Source organism: Rhinoraja longicauda, chromosome 5 (assembly GCF_053455715.1).
Source record: "Rhinoraja longicauda isolate Sanriku21f chromosome 5, sRhiLon1.1, whole genome shotgun sequence".
Classification (NCBI taxonomy): domain Eukaryota; kingdom Metazoa; phylum Chordata; class Chondrichthyes; order Rajiformes; family Arhynchobatidae; genus Rhinoraja; species Rhinoraja longicauda.
The window spans coordinates 51130134-51150494 of record NC_135957.1 but is presented as its reverse complement, the minus strand read 5'-3'; the positions used below and the strand labels follow the sequence as shown (position 1 = coordinate 51150494).

Sequence of the window (20361 nt, the reverse complement as noted above, 5' to 3'; positions counted from 1 at the left end):
TTTCCTGGGCCACCTCGTGACTCCGCACGGGGCATAGCCGCTCGCGGACAAGGTGGACGCAGTACGCCAGTTTCCATGCCCGACCACCGTGAGGGGCCTCCAGGAGTTCGTTGGGATGGTGGCCTTTTACCACCGATTTGTGCCGTCTGTGGCCCCGGATCATGCGCCCGCTGTTCCTCCTCATGGCAGGCAAGCGCAAGGAGGTCGAATGGACCTCCGATGCAGTGGCGGCGTTCCAACACGCCAAGGAAGCCCTGGCTATGGCCACGATGCTCGTGCACCCACGGGCGGATGCACCAACCAGCCTGACGGTCGACGCTTCGGATGTGGCAGTTGGGGCGGTGCTAGAACAGATTGATGGGTGTTGGAAGCATCTCGCTTTCTTCAGCAGGCACCTCAGCCGCGCACAGCGGAACTACAGTGCCTTTGACCGCGAGCTCCTCGCCCTTTACCTTGCAGTCCGCCACTTCCGCTACTTCCTCGAGGGGCGAACCACTGACCACAAGCCCTATCACCTTTGCGTTCGCCACGGTGTCCGACCCATGGGCAGCTCGCCAGCAGCGGCAGTTAGCTTTCGTCTCGGAGTACACTACCTCTATCCGTTTCATCGGGGGCAAAGACAACAGAGTGGCCGACGCCTTGGCTCGACCCGCGGTCCACGCCGTCCTGCAAGTGGCCGATGGCATCGACTACTCAACCCTGGCGGCGGCCCAGCTGATGGACAATGAGATGTCCCCCTATCGTACCACTGTTTCTGGCCTGCGGTTGGAGGATGTTCTCTGTGGCACTGGGGGCCCAAAGCTGCTGTGCGATGTATCCACCGGGCAGCCGCGCCCCATCGTTCCCGCTGCCTGGCGGCGCAGTGTTCGCGTGCTCCAATGGCTGGCCCAACCTTCCATTCGGGCGACGGCGACCCTCGTGGGTTCCCGTTTCGTGTGGCACGGGTTACGTAAACAGGTTGGGCATTGGGCGCGCACCTGCATCACGTGCCAAACTGCCAAAGTGGGGCCGCTGCCGCCTTCTCGGGGCTTCACCCACCTCCTGACCGCGGTCGACCGTTTCACGCGGTGGCCGGAAGCAGTTCTACTGCCAGGCACTTCTGCCGCTACTTGTGCCCGTGCCTTGGCGGCACTCTGGATTGCCAGATTTGGAGTGCCGCTCGACATTACGTCCGACCGGGGGCCGCAATTCACCTCCAAACTGTGGTCGGCCATGGCTCACCTACTTGGGAGTTAACCTGCACCGCACCACGGCATACCATCTGCAGGCGAACAGCCTGGTGGAACACTTCCACCGCCAGCTCAAGGCTGCCCTGAAGGCCCGGCTCGTTGACCCGGACTGGGTCAATGCGTTGCCGTGGGTTTTACTGAGGACTTGGCCACCTCCGCTGACAGTACCCGGTGAGTTTATTCCATCAGCCCAGGGTCAGGCGGTTTATTCCATCAGCGGCCCTGCAACGCCTTCGGGAGACGGTGGGCAAGCTTGCACTGGTGCCGACGTCTTGCCACGGTTCGGCCGCACGGCCCTTTTGCTCTGCAGGACTGCCCGTTTGTTTTCCTACGCTGGAATGCACACCGGACGCCCCTTCAGCGTCCGTATGAAGGACCATTCAAGGTGCTCGAGCTTGGCTCTGCCACCTTCGTTTTGGACATGGTGGGGTCATCCTGAGACGGTCTCTATTGCGCGGCTGAAGCCGGCGCACGTGGACATTAGCCAGCCGGTCCTACTAGCGCGGCCTCGCCCTCGAGGTCGTCCTGCGTCTCGGCCCATACCCCCAGCGTCCTCTCAGCTTTCTCCGCCTGGCAGTGTGGTTCTGGTTCCTGCAACCGCCGTGGTGCGCACACGGGCTGGTCGTCTCATACGTCTCCCTGTCCATTTCGTGCCTCCGGTTCTTGGGGGGGGGGGGGGGGGGGGGTCGTGTGGCGGTACCCAAGGATCATCCCCTCGGCACGGGTTGGACAGGGCTGGGGAAGGGACTAGTGCTACGGTGTATGTCTGAAGGGGTTAGAGAGATAACTCGTGCTTGAGGCTGAAGAGTATGTGGATGTTCTGTTGCCGGATTAAATTACTGTTAATACCTACCTGGCGTCTTGCCTGATTCCTACTGCGTCCAGACCCACTACAATACGTCATTATACAATGTGAAGGGGATGGAAAATGGATGATATATTGAAATGCCAGAAGGAACTATGTTTTGCACCTAAAATTGGCACAGTTGCCTAGAACTATAAGATACAAACAAAAAATGCTGCCAGTACTCATCCAATTAGGTAACATGTACAGGTAGTAAAACTAAGGCTGCCCTGGTCCGAGTATTTTCAGGATTTTCAATATTCACGTCAAATTTCCAGCATCTCGAGTACTTTTGTTTTTAAACGAGTAGTCTACCTTATGATCTACATAGTACTAGTCAGAGGAGCTTAAGCATCTCTGGAAGGATGATTGAACAGCAGAGCACTGTCCCTTAAGCCTTCCACGGTTGACGATTACATTATTATATAATATATTTTTCTTTCTTTATTGTTATTTGGAGGACTTTATAAAATACCCAGCTCATCTTGTGTCATGAACATTTCTGCAAATGAATTTAGGCTACAATTGATAGACTACTCGTGAGGCAGGCAGAATTTGTATCATTGTGCTGTTCAAGATTGATCGATGTTCAAAGGGGTAAATTAATCCAGCTGTAAGAGTGCTGCTTTCAATCAGAAACAGGGTTCCAAGAATTTATCTATTTCGAAGAAAACATTTTTCTTCAAATTCAGCTTCACCTGAAAGACCGACCAATTGAAGAGTCTAACAAAATATCAGTTTTGCATAAACAGTGTCTTAAGGCACTTTAAACAGGTTACAATAGTTACTCGATCTCCAGAGGTTTCATTGCTTCAAAGCAAAGTTTCTAGATGAAATAAAAGTGTTGTCATCTGTTCAATCATTGTTCTTTTTATGCTGCTTTTGAGCAGACTATGTAGTTCCGTTTCATTCAGGGCACATCATACAAGTGTCTCACGGTTGCAAAATGATCTACAATTAACCAGTGTGCATCAAAGGCAAAAAAAAAAGAGAATTGTGAGTAACCTGACACCACATTTGTTGATAATGGTGATCTGTAAGATTGAGATTATGCCTTCGTGGTGCATTGAATAAAACATTTGATGCTCAACTACTCCAAATATATTATGCCAGCTTTGTTGTCAAGGGATTCTAATAAAAACAAGTATGTCACTCTTTACATTTCTGGATACTTTAACCTGGAACATATTTAACATCTTGTTATTTATGCCTCACAACATTTCTGTTTTCAACATTTTTTGGTATGATGTCATCCTTAATGACACATGACCAGTTAATATGACTAACTAGAATTTAAGCAAGAATAGCTGACGACTTTACCTCAATTTCATAAGTAAACTCTGAAGCATCCAACATGAAGACCTTGCTCTGCACGAACTTAATCTTTTTCGGAATTTTCAGTGGAGACTTTTTGCTTGCATCTTCATCTTTCAAAACTTCTCCATCTTTGCTATTTTCATCCTTTTTCTCATCTCGTACCACCTCTTCATTGTTCATATCTGCATCCTTTTCCAATCCTTCTTCAGGCTTTTTCTCTTTATCTGGCTGTAAAAGAGTAGTTGTATATAATTAATTTGACTGTAAAGGATAAACATTACCCGAGTCTTAATCTAAATAGAGAGATTTATTTCAAGTGCCAATATACTGCATTTCAAAACCAAGATACCCATTTATTTTACTTTTGCTCCACCCCACAGTGTCAGAGACCCAGGCCTGTCCCGACTCCAGGCCTCCCCGGCACACTGGACTCCACCCCACGCATTACAGTGTGTAGGATAGATCTAGTGCAGCCACAGGGAGGACCCGACGGCAGAATGGAACCCTGGCCCCCTGCTTCTTGAGGCAGCGGCTCCACCAGCGACCCACACCACCCAGAACCCAACCAAACCACAAACCTGCACGTCTCCACCATGCAGGAGAGAACAGCACCTGGAGGAAACCCACACTACAACAGGGAGCAACCAAGGTCAGGATCAATCTCAGATCTTTGGCGCTGTAAGGTAGCAACTCTACCACAATGCCATTGTGCAGTCCCAAGATCTCGTGTATTTGTATTTTTTACTGTTTATTGTGTAGCGTATGTTTATTGGCTGTTTTTCCAATAGTACTGTACATATTAACACCCTTACTCAGTTATAGGAGATAATCGGTAATAACGAAAACCATCTCCCCCCCATGTGGCCTGTTATAGCAAGAGTTAGTTGCATATACCCTATGATCATGCACTATCACAAAATGCAAACTCTCCAAAATAAAATTCCAAATTATCATACCACAACTATTTCAAATTTATGGAGACAGAAACTGCAGGTGCTGATTTATAATAAGAACAATAAAATGCTGGAGCAACTCAGCGGATCAGGCAGCATCTCTGAAGAACATAATTATGTTGCACCAAACCTCTGCCTCATGAAGTTTCATGAGGAATAAACGTTTTTGGGGAGAAAAGGTCGCATCTTTCACCCAATACCTTTTGATCACATTTATCTCTGGAAGAATACTCGCCACTAAATTTACTCTTCTAATTCACTTCTAATTTTTAGTACAAGCTGCATTCACATAAATTTCCAACTTGTTATTTTTAACTCCTGCCATTACAAATTTAATTTTAAGTTAATACCTATTTACCTTTTCATTTGGACTCTCACCCCAGGCTTGGCAATTTCAGATTGGCTCTTCTATGAACTTTCAATCATTCCTCTCAAAATCTTAGTTAACTTTTTGTCTTTGGTATCAAGAATCTGAATTTTACTTTAATATGTTTAGTAATTCCACCACTTCCTCTTACATTCTTACTCCTTGTAGCAATTATCTTCCCTCATTCACTAGCTCAAATTTGTAAATCACAGTGGCACAAAATATAGTAACTGCAGCCCTTTACAAAGTGAGTGTTCACCGATGATATGGAGCAATTGATGATGGTGATACATTAACATTTATCTAACAACTACTAAGTTGCAAAACTTTCTATAAATCTGCAACAAGATAATAATAAAAATAAACCAAGTCAAATAAGCTCACAGAGTTACACAACTACCTCCTCACCCCCCCAAAAAATTAACCATTCACACAAGTGGCTTGAGCCTTGATTTAGTGCAGCTTCACCCCTCCACCACAAGGAATGACTACCTCGTGGTAAGAATCCACCATTGTGGCCCAGCCTCCCACATTGTTTCTTCTTTTCTTTATCCCGTTTCCTGTAAAATAAACTAGATCCTGCCTACCATAATGTATTGTTTACTGTAAGTCTTGTAAGTACTGTAATTCTTGTAAGTCTATCCCTTCTGTCCCATCTAAGAATAAAGGTGTAGATTATTTTCTACATGGAGAGAGAATACAGAAATCAGAGGTGCAAAGGGACTTGGAAGTGCTGGTGCAGTTAATTTGGAAGTTGAATCGGTAGTAAGGCAAATAAGCGAGTTTGGTATCTCGACTGAGCATAGGTCATAGGTCGCAAGGGCTAAACATTCTCGCCCGCTGATCTGCTGCGTGTATACAGACCTGCGTTTCATCCATATTTTCCAGTTTTGCTTTGTAGAGGTAAGAAAATACTGCTTTAAAAAATATTATTAGGCGTATTGATGGTTAATTTGTACTCCGGTAGACACAAAATACTGGAATAACTTACCGAGACAGGCAGCATCTCTGGAGAGAAGGAATGGCTGACATTTCAGGTCAAGACCCTTCCTGCTGCCTGTCATGGTAAATGCAATCTTCATATTAGCTGATGTAAGGGCAATGAGGGCCGAAGAATATATCTAAACTAAAGTATAGAGGCCCGACAATAAAACACTAAAGCACCAACTTGAAAGGACATTGTGGCTCAAAGCCTGCCCGTGTCTTATACTGTTCTATGTTCTAAATCATTTTCTCTCTGTAAAAATGCTGCCATTCCTGTGCATTTCCCACATCACCTGTTCTTTTCAGATTTCCAGAATTCGTGGTATTTTTATTTTGGATAAAAGAGTGGGGATAAATGGGTCCCTTTCAGAATGGCAGGCAGTGACTAGTGGGGTACCGCAAGGCTCAGTGCTGGGACTGCAGCTATTTACAATATACATTAATGACTTGGATGAAGGGATTAAAAGTACCATTAGCAAATTTGCAGATGATACAAAGCTGCGTGGTAGTGTGAACTGTGAGGAAGATGCTAAAAGGTTGCAGGGTGACTTGGACAGGTTGTGTGAGTGGGCAGATGCATGGCAGATGCAGTTTAATGTGGATAAGTGTGACGTTATCCACTTTGGTGGTAAGAATAGGAAGGCAGATTATTATCTGAATGGTGTCAAATTAGGAAAAGGGGACGTACAACGAGATCTGGGTGTTCTAGTCCATCAGTCACTGAAAGGAAGCATGCAGGCACAGCAGGCAGTGAAGAAAGCCAATGGAATGTTGGCCTTCATAACAAGAGAAGTTGAGTATAGGAGCAAAGAGGTCCTTCTGCAGTTGTACAGGGCCCTAGTGAGACCGCACCTGGAGTACTGTGTGCAGTTTTGGTCTCCAAATTTGTGGAAGGATATTCTTGCTATTGAGGGCGTGCAGCGTAGGTTTACTAGGTTAATTCCCGGAATGGCAAGACTGTCGTATGTTGAAAGACTGGAGCGACTAGGCTTGTATACGCTGGAATTTAGAAGGATGAGAGGGGATCTTATCGAAACATATAAGATTATTAAGGGGTTGGACACGTTAGAGGCAGGAAACATGTTCCCTTTGTTGGGGGAGTCCAGAACCAGGGGCCACAGTTTAAGAATAAGGGGTAGGCCATTTAGAACGGAGATGAGGAAAAACTTTTTCAGTCAAAGAGTTGTGAATCTGTGGAATTCTCTGCCGCAGAATGCAGTGGAGGCCAATTCTCTGAATGCATTCAAGAGAGAGCTAGATAGAGCTCTTAAGGATAGCAGAGTCAGGGGGTACAGGGAGAAGGCAGGAACGGGGTACTGATTGAGAATGATCAGCCATGATCACATTGAATGGTGGTGCTGGCTCGAAGGGCCGAATGGTCTACTCCTGCACCTATTGTCTATTGCCATATTTGTTCAAATGAATTATTCGCAAAATCATTGTTCTTTGCAATGTCACAACAACAAAAATTAGCAAATTATCAGATCTCCACAAAATATACATTGTAAATACAGATGAAAATGAAATATTTGACAAAATGGTTATTTTTTAAATGATATAAAAAGGTGAAAGAGAATTTTGGTGCATTGGTGCACGACAGAAGCACATTAGTGCAGCATAACTTTGGATTTTAAACTAGCAATTATAATCAGTTTTATCATACCTGTAACTCTGCACTGTTCAATGAATGCTGCTCCACTATTTCATCTGTCTTGCTCTCCCCCGTTTCCATTCCTTTCACAACTTCATTTTCTAATGCAGACTTCATTAACTCTGGCTGTTCATCTTCGGAATTTCTGTCTTTAGTTTGAATATCCTCCTCTGCTTCTTTTTCTTCTGGAGTTTCCACCTGGGACACTGATTTGGGCTTTTTAAGCCAACCAGGCAAAAAACGAAACAATCCTTTACCACCTGTTGGATCCTTTTTATCACTACTAGAAGGGGTGGACTGGGTACTCGCATCTGAAATGGAAGAATTTAACTCCTGTTCTTTCAGGGGTTGTGTTGTGGATTCAGGCTGTTCATCTTCCTGGATTTCTTTTTCTGATTCCTCATTTCCATTGCTGGTTTTGTCCGGGTTTGATGCTTCAGAATCATCTGGTTCAGTTTCTTTTGATTCTTCGTTTACTTGAATTGTAGATCCCACTTCAGTCGTCATGATACAAGGTTAAACTGCAATTTAAAAAATAATATTTCACCAAGTTAGAAAAAGTTAAGAAAATCGCTGAATTTCTAAATTAATATTCTAACTTGATCCATGTAAAATATTATCAAAATCTCAACTTTCTTAAAAAAGATAGTTCTTTAGTAAAACAAATTAGGGTTTGGATGTTTGGTACATTAACATTAGATAAACTATAGCCTCTCCCAATGATGCTACACAGAGTACTTTCAAGCTCAGTTAGTGTTGCACTATAAGGCACTTCCTCAATAGAAACAGTAAAACACAAACCAAAGGACATGCTTGCCGAGCTTATGTAAAATAGAAACAGTCTTATAATTCATTTAATCTGAAAAGATTGCAAATCTACTCCAGTAATGAATACAAAATCTACATCCTGCAGGGAACAGATTGTGATAGCTTCATATTTACCAACAGAAGTGGGATCAGGTTGCGAGGCTGACACAGTCTTAAATGATGTAGACAACTGGGGTGAATATGGAAATGGCAGATCAAATAAATGCAAAATTTAAAAAGAAAAAGGTGCAACATTACCTAAATGTGATTGATTAGGAAATGTTGAATTACAAAGTGCACACGTGTGCCCCAGTCACTGAAAACAACCAGGTGCAACAATGAGGTGATGTACCAAATGGTGTGTTGAACTTCAATTCAGAACAGAGGCAAGTATATCTTGCTAGTTTGACAGGGCTTTGGTAACAGCACCCTTAGGCTAGTGAGAACCACTTTGCTACCCTTATCTAAGAAATATATACCTAACAGATACAATTGAAGTTCACCATAATCATTCCTGGGACAGAAGGACTGTTGTGCAAGAGATTAGGTTGCGTAGGTAAATCTGCATTCACTAAATTTAGAAGAATCAGCAAATATCATTGAAACACAGTAGTTTATAACAGGCTTGATGCAAGCTCAGCTTTCCCGGCTGTGGAGTCTGAAACAAGGGATCAAAGCCTCAGATTATAGGGCAAACCATTTAGGTGGCAAATCTATGAAATTCTGTTACTGAAGGCAGTGGAGGCCAAGTCACTGACAATATTTGTGGTGGTAAATAGATTTCTGGACACAAGTTGCATGAAAGGGTATGGGGAAAACAAATTATTGTTTCTTCTGCAGACCCAATACAAAATAGGAAACTCGGCTGCAGTTAGAGCAAGGTGGAAAGTGGTACCATATACAATGGTGGAACCATGATAAAAGCCCAGGGGTCAATTTTTTGATAATTATCTCAGTCCCTCAGTGTGCTAACATTGCTTATCCAAGGTCCAAATTATATTCAAAATCATAACTACTTCCACAATGCTCCTCTCCGGGGGAAAAAGGATCCTGTGTTTCTTTTACCATTGATTGAATTTGTTCATTGATTCAAATAAATAGCAGCTATACTGATGAGAAAATAAAAATCAGTTTATTTTAACTGTAACCTTTTTAACCACAATACACAAGGAAATAAAGGACTGGACTCTTCGGTGGTAAGGAGGTCAGAGAATCAAATATGCATTTAATGTGATTGCCAAAGAATTGGGAAACAAAAGGAAAAATGTAAAACAAAAAAAAAATCAGCTGTTTACGGTTTGAAATGAAGATGACAGAATTAATTCACTACCAACTTTTAAAAGATAAATGGATAAATATTTGAAAGAAAAACAAGTTAGTGATATGTGGAAACAGTAGCAATGCGAGAACAGACCACCCACTGTGCTACTTGGCTCCATGATTCTGTGACAAAACCAGAACATTTTCAAATTAAAAAAACATTCTGCCTTGGTTGTTCATTGGTTGTGAATCATTCCAGTTTTCAGAATGTCCGGATTCTTTTAGATTTTTGCTTAGATAAAGTATGTTTTCAAACATTTTCCAACATTTCAGTGTAGGTGGCAATTAACTGGCAACAGAATGTACAGATCACCAACACCAACTGAATTTGTGGTCTTGGTTCATTTGAGGTTCGAAAGAGCATTCAGATGGTTGCTGTAACCCTTCTATAAGAGCAGTCTTTACAAGATTTTCCAAAAAACACATTTATGAATATCCTGCATACAATTTATGAATATCCTGCATAAATATATTGAAGATTATGAACTGTAGAGTAGAGAATTTGATTTAAAATGAGTACAGGTGCATTTATTTTTCTTGCAGGACCAGTTAATTCTTCAGGAAAGATGGCTGAAGAAAAATATATATTTCTACATTGTTCTTCAGGGTCTGCCTTAAAGTATTTATGAGGCATGGACACTACAGAGGTTAGGACAGAGATTCATTCCAGAGAACTATTTGTAACCCAAACTGTTTGCAAGTCAGAAATATATTGCTGAGTGGTTGTATTTAAATAATAACAAGCCACCAAAGGCAAAAGTAATGAAACCTGGTTAACTCAAACAGTCAGATATTGCCACAAACTGAGCTACCACACGTCAAAAAGATTCCTGCAACAACCAGCAAATCCATCCCACTGGACAATTATGGGTAACAATAAGTCAGAGCACAGGTGAGAGATTGATAATCAGGTCAATGGTGCCAGAACAGTAATCCTGCTCTTAGCAGAACCAGAGCGCTAATTGTTGACTTCTGGAAGGTAAAGCCAACATTCATGACCATGCCTTCATTGACAGGTCAATAGCTTAACGTTCCTATGGCCTCTGGTCCTAGACTCTCTCACATCCAATCGACCCAGCACAGCATTGCAAGGAAAGCTCACATGCCTTGTCTGCCTCAAAATTGTCAGGAAATACTGCAGGTCACCATTGAACTTCCAGAGGTGCACGGAGGAGAGTAAACTGACTAGTTCAGAACTCAAATGCCCACGAACAGAGGAGGCTGCAATGAGTGATGGACATTGCCCAGTCCATGAAGCAATGGCCCAGAAGTAGCGGCCTCCCCACCAACGAAGAGATGATTAATGTTAGCCGCCTTCTTGAAACAGCACTTCCTAAGACTCACACCACCATGGCCATGCTCTTATTTCACTACCACCATCAGGAAAAAGATACACGAGCCCATGAACCATTACCGCTGGATTTAAGAGCAGTTTTTTCCAGACTCTGTTAGACAATAGACAATAGGAGTAGGCCATTCGGCCCTTTGAGCCAGCACCGCCATTCAATGTGATCATGGCTGATCATTCTCAATCAGTACCCCGTTCCTGCCTTCTCCCCCATACCCCCTGACTCCGCTATCCTTAGGAGCTCTATCTAGCTCTCTCTTGAATGCATTCAGAGAATTGGCCTCCACTGCCTTCTGAGGCAGAGAATTCCACAGATTCACAACTCTCTGACTGAAAAAGTTTTTCCTCACAATGTACAACCATGAACTACTATGGACTTTGTACAAGGGCTGCACGACACACTTCAGCTAGCACTATTATTATCTGGTTACTCTGTATAACTGATAAATATGCAATAATTTGTTTTATCATATTAGTGCACCTGTAAAAGCTACAGAAAATACGAATTTCATTGTTCTGTTCCCAATGCACCTGACAATTAAATACTCTGGATTCTTTCCAATATTTATCACCAGTTGGATTTCTATTAACTACAATATTTGAGCTTTTTAACCTTTCCTGGAGTTGGTCAGTAATGTGTAAACTAAAGGCCAACTCGACATGCTGGCAAACATCAGCCACGCAGCAGAATGAAAAAAAGATCTTGGAGAGGCTGCCGAGCGACTTTTCTTAATAGTTCTGAATTATTCCCAAAAAAACTCTCCTTTTTCAAGTCAGTTGGGAGAGTCAGAGGCCATGTTCTGCCGAGTAGAAAGCTGAATTCAACCCGTTCATTTCTACTAGCAGGAAATACTAAACTTAAGTTAAGAGGAAAATTAGGGATCGTGTAACATGTGCGAATTAAAGAAATTATTAATTAATTCAAAAGTTGCATGCTTGAAAATTGAATGTTGCCCAATATGGTGCACCAAAGGATCAAAAGTAGATTTCCAACTCCAAAGAAAAATCATGAGACTGGCTGCAAACAAACATGCAGTCAGTGCTTCTGACAAACTCAGATGCAGCACCACAAAGTTCTGGAGGGCCCTCCTCCTCATAGAGACTCAGATGTGAAAACCTCATTGTAAATACGAATTGCCTAATCAGCATACCAGCCGCTCCATTCCTGTGGTTGCTCCCTGTTCATGCATGCATCTTTCCACCCTTATTTAATAGACACAGTATTCAGGAACAATTCAGAAATTAAGGTCAGACTTCAGAACTTCATTAATGTACTGATTGGGCAGTAAAATAATGTCTATTCCCACTTCCTTATCCCTATCGTAGAAGCAATTCAAACCTGGGGAGAACAAAAGGAAGTTTAGTATGAATTTAGGGAACTCACTTTTTTTCCCTAAAAATGTATAACAAAGCAGGTTATGCATTCCCCACAAACCAAATGTCTGGCTGCAGCTAGCAGACAAGGTATGCCTCTGCAAGTCTTATGTTGTTTATTGTGTGAAACTAAATTATGTCAATTGCAATAAACTAAAAAGCTCACTGAGCAGCACAATTAAAATATTCTTATGCCAAGTCATTTATTGCAGAATAAAAACAGAAAGAATGACATAAAGCAGCAATTTCTGCTTAAGAGCGTTGATGCAACAACACTTTTAAAACTACAAACTGCTTACTTTGTTCCTGATATGACAGAAGAATCTAAAAAAGCTTGTTGGTACTACGATGAAACAAAGTTAACGTTAAAGCTCAAAAAACCAATGTTTCATTCGACAACTTACTGAAAAGTGCAAGCCCCACCTAAGAACACGGGAGTATATACACTAGTCGAATGGGACTCTGTCATTTCACACTGTTAATATAATAAAAGCTTTGTCTTTTTGTTTACTAGTAAAATAGATTAAAATCATTCTATGTTATAGAATATAGTTGCACAGTGGTAAGTAAAACAGGTGGAGTCACTGCCTTACAGCACCAGAGACCAGGGTTCAATCCTGACGTTAGTTGCTATCAGTGTGGAGTTTGCATGTTCTCCCTGTGACCGTGTGGGTTTCCTCCTGCTGCTCCGGTTTCGTCCCACATCCCAAAGACGTACAGGTTTGTAGGTTAATTGGGCCTGTGTAAATTATCCCTAGTGTGTCGGAAGTGGATGCGAGAGTGGGATAACAGAATTAGTGTGAACAGGTGATTGATGCTCGGTGTGGACTCGGTGGGCCAAAGAGACTGTTTCCATGCTGTAACTCGAAACTAAACATTCTACCAAAATTGAAATAACCCATTCTTTAAGAAAATTAATGTTTTAAGATGGATAAATGTTTTTCTGCATGGGCATTTTTCAGTAACCACAACTCAAACATAATTAATTTGCGATCTGTGGCTTTGGGCACAGATGAGCGAATCACAAGAGGCCTTTAAATTGCAAAGATAGAGATGATTGCATTAATTAGGAAGGGTAAGACTTAATAAAACAAACTCATGTTTATGTTTTAGCCATTGAGCCAATGCAAATGTAAATCAGCAAGAATGGGTTCAATAGTAGTAATCAATGATCAGGCAAAGGATTGAACAGGTATGGCAGAGTTTTGTATGAGAACTGTTATCCAGGAAAGGTAGGACATTAACCACCTAATTCTGATTTCAGTAAGGACTTGTAGATCTCACTGCCATAAGTGCTTACAGGTCGTAATCAAGGAGAAGGCAAATTGAGTTTTGCTGAGAGTTCAGAAATCTCTAGTGAGCAGGATACTAAGGCAATTGTAGAAACCAAATAAACATTTGATTTTGCAAGTACTTTTTAGATGCAATGTTTTCTGACCAGCATCATTTACTATGAGAATTTTACCTTCACTTACAAGATGCCATAATCTGTGCCTAATGGTTTTTGACTTCTCTGGAACTGCAAGTAGGTTTTTTCCTACTCTTCTTATCTTGGACTAGCACTCAATCAAAATCTCCCCTCACTCTTCCTCTGCTTCGACGTGGGGAAACCTTTTTCTTTGTAGATAGTATTGACATGATACATTCTCCCACAGGCCTCTACATTTGTTTAATCTATGTTCGGAAAGATTTCCTCCCTTCTGTAAAAATAAGTGCACATAATAGGGGGGTGGAAATGAACATTGAATTAAATTCAATGAATTTAAATTACACATAAAAATCTAATACTTAAAGTCCGCTGGTTTCATAATGATGAGCTATTGTTTCCTTCAGTTGAAGCCCATGAACAGTGAAGCCAACAGTGAACCCACTACAATCATCGTTAGCTCCGATCTTTCCTCAATTAAAATGTTCCTGTTCCAGCAACAATTTTCTGTACTTTGCCTTGACCCATCAAAAATAAATTCCAGCACTAGGTTTTGGCCAAGTATTAATGACAAGGGCTCTGTACTCGAATAATTCTAATTCAATTCAGAGTAGATCATCACATAACATTACTCAATATAAAGAGTCAAATTTCATGTAAAGTGGGTCACAAACAAACTTCACTTAAACCCCAAGAAACTCTATACTCTTTAAAGCAGTGCAGGAAAAATGGAGACACACAAGACATCCACTGTGCTTTTACCCATTCCCTTAACCTGTCAAGATAGTATATGTGTGATGTTCAGAAATCATTTAAAGTTAATTAGCAAGAGCAGCAAACAATTAAACTGGCAAGTGATACATTGCCCTTATTTGGGAGAGGATAAGAATATGAGCAAAGATGTCTCACTGATATTATACAGAAATACATTGTGCAGGTGTATTATATGCAACACATGCAACAGAGAACATGCAGATTGGTCCTTGGCATGCCAGTTTTTTTTTCCCATTTGAGGAGAGATTTTGTCAGGGAGACTTCCTGCAGCAATTTGTGAAGCGCCCTGCAAGGGAGAGGGCAAAGCTTGACCCATTCTTAGGAAGTGGCAGGCAGCTGAGGCAGGTGCCAGTGGGCGAGCCTTTTGGGACCAGCAGCCAGTGTTATATTAGCTTTTAAAATAGTTATGGATAAAGACGGGGCTGGTGGACCAATTTTACACATTCGCCTTTTACTCCACTTGGAAAGATTCTAAGGGGAGTAAGAGGTGACCGTGGCTGACAAAGGAAGTCAAGGACAGTGTAAAAATAAAAGAGAAGACATATCACATAGCAAAGATGAGCAAGAAGCCAGAGGATTGGGAAACTTTTAAAGATCAACAGAAGGTAACTAAAAAGGCAATAGGCAATAGATGCAGGAGTAGGCCATTCGACTCTTTGAGCCAGCACCGCCATTCAATGTGATCATGGCTGATCATTCTCAATCAGCACCCCGTTCCTGCGTTCTCCCCATACCCCCTGACTCTGCTATCCTTAAGAGCTCTATCTAGCTCTCTCTTGAATACATTCAGAGAATTGGCCTCCACTGCCTTCTGAGGCAGAGAATTCCACAAATTCACAACTCTTTTACTGAAAAAGTTTTTCCTCGTCTCCGTTCTAAATGGCCTACCCCTTATTCTTAAACTGTGGCCACTGGTTCTGGACTCCCCCAACATTGGGAACATGTTTCCTGCCTCTAACGTGTCCAACCCCTTAATAATCTTATATGTTTCGATAAGATCCCCTCTCATCCTTCTAAATTCCAGTGTATACAAGCCTAACCGCTCCAGTCTTTCAACATACGACAGTCCTGCCTTTCCGGGAATTAACCTAGTAAACCTACGTTGCACGCCCTCAATAGCAAGAATATCCTTCCTCAAATTTGGAGACCAAAACTGCACAGTACTCCAGGTGCGGTCTCACTAGGGCCCTATACAACTGCAGAAGGACCTATTTGCTCCTATACTCAACTCCTCTTGTTATGAAGGCCAACATTCCATTGGCTTTCTTCACTGCCTGCTGTACCTGCATGCTTCCTTTCAGTGACTGATGCACTAAGATACCCAGATCTCGTTGTACATCCCCTTTTCCTAACTTGACACCATTCAGATAATAATCTGCCTTCCTATTCTTACCACCAAAGTGGATAACCTCACACTTATCCATGGCAGATGCAAACTGCATCTGCCATGCATCCGCCCACTCACACAACCTGTCCAAGTCACCCTGCAACCTCATAGCATCTTCCTCACAGTTCTCACTACCACCCAGCTTTGTATCATCTGCAAATTTGCTAATGGTACTTTTAATCCCTTCATCCAAGTCATAAATGAATATTGTAAATAGCTGCGGTCCCAGCACCGAGCCTTGTGGGTACCCCACTAGTTACTGCCTGCCATTCTGAAAGGGACCCATTTATCCCCACTCTTTGCTTTCTGTCTGTCAACCAATTTTCTATCCATGTCAGTACCCTACCCCCAATACCATGTGCTCTAATTTTGCCAACTAATCTCCTATGTGGGACCTTGTCAAAGGCTTTCTGAAATTCGAGGTACACCACATGTCGATTTTCCTATTTACATCCTCAAAAAATTCCAGAAGATTAGTCAAGCATGATTTCCCCTTCGTAAATCCATGCTGACTCGGAATGATCCTGTTACTGCTATCCAAATGCTCTGCAATTTTGTCTTTTATAATTGACTCCAGCATCTTACCCACCACTGATGTCACACTAACTGGTCTATAATTTCCAGTTTTCTCTCTCCCTCCTTTCTTAAAAAGTGGGATAACATTAGCTACCCTCCAATCCACAGGAACTGATCCTGAATCTATAGAACATTGGAAAATGATCACCAATATGGGGAGAAAAGATGAAGTACGATGGTAAGCTAACCAAGAATATAAAGGAGGATAGTAAAAGCTTCTTTAGGTATGTGAAGAGAAAAAAAAAAGTTAAGACAAATGTGGGTCCCTTGAAGACAGAAACAGGTGAATGCACTGGATGCATTCAAAAAACTTAGATAGAGCTCTTTGGGCTAGTGGAGTCAAGGGGTATGGGGAGAAGGCAGGAAAGGGGTACTGATTGTGGATGATCAGCCACAATCACATTGAATGGCAGTGCTGCCTACTCCTGCACCTACTGTCTATGTATCTATCTATGTACCACACAAAGACAAGTCTAAGGTAGTCTACCTTACAGTTGAGGTACTGGATGTCCTAAAAATGTATCAAAGTACATAATTTCACAAGCCTGATCAGATATACCTAAGTACACTGTGGGAAAGAGGAAAGAAAATTTCAGGACTATTGGCTGAGATATACAAATCACTACGAGACCCAGATGAGGTGCTGAAAGACTGGAGGGGAGCTAACGTTGTGCCTCTAAAAAAGGGCAGCAAAGCAAAAAAACAGAGGATTCCAAAGAATAAGATGTCCATACTTTGGAAAGTTGGAGGTTGGGATGGTAGGCATAGTTTTGTGCTTGGGAGATCTTGATTGAGTTTCTTTGAAGGATACCATTTATTCTCTATGCACACACTGGACAGCCGGATTGTAATTATATGTAGTCTATTATTTGACGGGACATCATGCAACAAAAAGCGTGTCACTGTAACTCGTGATAATAATAATAAACTAAACTATTTCATCTCTGTGGCTTTATTTTGAACCCATGAACAAAATGTGGCGTCAAAGCAATTTATTTGAAGAATGATCACATGATAGGAAGTCAGTGATAAAATCAACTTCTGAACTAGTTCAGCACCTTAGTGTAATGCCGTAAACATGAAATGTACATTTTTAAATTCACACCTCTAATGGAATGGTGCTATTCAGCTTGTCATGACCAATAATTGGCCCAAGTGGTCCAATACCTGGTCAGTTGATGCACATTTTACTTGATTAACGGACAGACAGAAGAACAAAATCTAACCACAATTTCTCATCTCCTGCAATTAAAAACAGCACTGGCATAATAAAAAAATGCATTCCCCAAAAATGTTTTTTTCTTTTTGAATGCAACAATCTCCAGACAGAAAGTTATTTGCAAGCTTCTTACAAAAGTCTAAAACACATAATTTACACAAAACGGACAAATTTAGCTTGTGAACGTTGATTAGCAAAAAGTATTGAGGGGTTGATATCAGCTGCTCGAAAGATAATTTCACAAATTTTGTTTCTACTGCCACTGTCATTGTACAAAATTTATTTCTGCCTGGTTTATGAGTAATTGTTTGCTTCAAATCCCCCAATATTTCTCCCCACCAAACATCTGTCCCGTTACGCAACAGTTGGATTTTTACACACTGAAGCAATGCAAATAAAAAAGATCTTTACTCACTTGTTAGTTTTCAACTTGCTTACCTTCCAGTTCAGCTCCAAATTTATGCTTTAAATATTTGTCCAGCATTTCCCAGTACCAAAAGATACAGAATTCAACAGCATTCATAAATTAAAATGCTGTTTCCAGAAAATAAAAACACAAAAATGCAAAAAATTCTTTGCAAGTCAAGCAGCCTCTGTGGAAAGAGAAACTGCTGATGAAGCAAGAGCTCTTTAATCTGGTACATTAACCATTTGCCTTTCCAGATTTCTTCTGACCTGCTGAGGATTTCCAACATTTTCTGTTTTTAACAACATAATTCAAGTCCACATAAATTAAGCTTTGTTCTTAAAGTTGTGGATTTTACATATGAGATTTTTAATTCAAGCAATGTGTTAAGTTGAACACGTTGTTTTATTTATGCAATGTGTTTTTAAAATCCAATAACAATTTCAAGAATAGTATAATGATTATATTGCAACTACTAGCACTGTTGCTTGTCGCAGAACCAGCCAGTGATACATGGCAACAATCTTTATTTTTCTTGTAAGAACTAACCAATCTATGGCTATGGCTTTCATGTGCCAAATTTCCCAAATGTACTTCTGCCAATGATTTACTTGTCAAATATAGTAACAGCTGGAATATTTTGAGACTAATTTGCAAATATGTTTTCAGAACTTTGAAATAAATTATTATCCTTTTGATTTTATGGATCGAGGAATATTTATTAGATGACAGGGATAACACCATTTTTCTTTAAATTATGCCATGGCGTATTTGCAGTCAATTGAGTGCAAAGTTTCAATGAAAAAAAGCAACTTTACCATGGCAGTTCAATCTCAAACATATCCTGAAGGCTTTACTCCTTTACTCAGGAAAGATCAGCCACATACCTCACACAATCCACGATAGCAATTTTACTTTATATGTCCATTAATATCATCTAAAAATATTGCAGGAGGGGTTGGAAAAAATAAAGGTCAACTCCCACCCTCCTAATCCCCCCTCCCAAAGAAAATCCCAACTCTTCTATTTGTGATGTTGTTCTTATAAGCTTCTGTTTTCCCTTTATCTCTAATACCAGAGTCAAAATCTGTTGTCAAGAACTCAATCTCATCTCAACTTTGAAATTCAGTTATTTCAACCATATTTGAATCAAGGCTGCAATGAGATTGGTGCCGGGGCAGTCCTGATAAAAACATATATTGTGTTTTTTACCTCAAAGCTGTTGGAACCCAAAATCAGTTTTAACAAACAACTTCTCTCTTCTGGTAACGAACGATCACACATCTTACTTTATACAATAATAATGTCGTCATCTATTAACTCAGATGAAAAATATTTTGTTTACTGAAGCATTTTAATGTGTTTTCCAAAACCTAATCACAGATAGTTGCATCAGTTCGTAGAGCCATCGGGGATACCAGCCAGAAGGGTAATGGTACGAGTTAGCTCACAAACAAAATGCTTTGAGTAATGCTTTCACTGGATGATAACTCGTTAGTTCGAGGGTTTTTTTAAACAAGGTTTATTCCAGTAAATTATAAAATCACAAGACCAAAAATAAGTTTCAGATAAATTGGTGCTCCAGACTGCTTTTCTCTGCAACCACTTTCCAAGACAAGTACTAATAGATTTTCCAGGGTATTGCTAACAAGTAACGACTCAAGAGACTGCAGATGCTGGAACCATGAACAAAAATAATAAGTACAGGAGGAACTCAGCACAGGCAGCATTTGAGGAGGAAAATGGACAGACGACATTTCAGGTCAGTCCCCAAAAGGAGTACTGGAAGGAGATTGAGAACCATGAAACCTGGTGCCAAGACAACAACCTTTCCCTGAATGTCAGCAAAACAAACAGAGACTGTGATCGACTTCAGTAAGCAAAGCAGTGCACATACATTGCTGGCACTGAAGTAAAGATGGTAGAAAGCTTCATGTTCTTAGGAGTAAATATCATCAGCTACTTGTCCTGGATCAGCCATATGGCCAAGAAAACATATCAACACCTCTACTTCCTTAGAAAGCTTAGGAAATTCAACATGTCCCCAACAACTCTCACCCACTTCTACAGATGTGCCATAGAAAGCATTTTATCTGCATGATTGGGAACAGCACCACCCAAGACCGCAAGAAATTGCAGAGAGTTGTGGATATAGTCCAGACCAGGATTAGGAAGTTCAGCATGTTCCCAACACCCCTCACCAACTTCTGCAGATGTGCCGTAGAAACCATTTTATCGGGATGCATCGTGGCATGGTTCGGGAACCCTTTTATCCAAGACCACACTAGAGAGTGTGGACGTAATGCAAAACATTATGCCAACCAACCTTCCATCCATTAACTCCATCTACACCACGCTGCCTCAGCAAGGCCACCAGCA

General features: G+C 41.5%; 1 protein-coding gene across 18 annotated transcripts in view; it reads right to left on the bottom strand.

Annotated features, from left to right (window-relative positions):
- LOC144593640 (protein 4.1-like) overlaps positions 1 to 20361 on the bottom strand; it is a 112003-nt gene that overhangs the window by 76183 nt on the left and 15459 nt on the right. For all 18 annotated transcript variants that reach the window (XM_078399518.1, XM_078399520.1, XM_078399521.1 and 15 more), the window contains exons 2-3: positions 7358 to 7866; positions 3394 to 3618 (exon numbers count right to left, since the gene is read on the bottom strand). In XM_078399518.1, the coding sequence (XP_078255644.1) occupies positions 3394 to 3618; positions 7358 to 7852 (720 nt within the window). In that variant the 5' untranslated portion in view covers positions 7853 to 7866. The remainder of the gene's footprint in view (positions 1 to 3393; positions 3619 to 7357; positions 7867 to 20361) is intronic.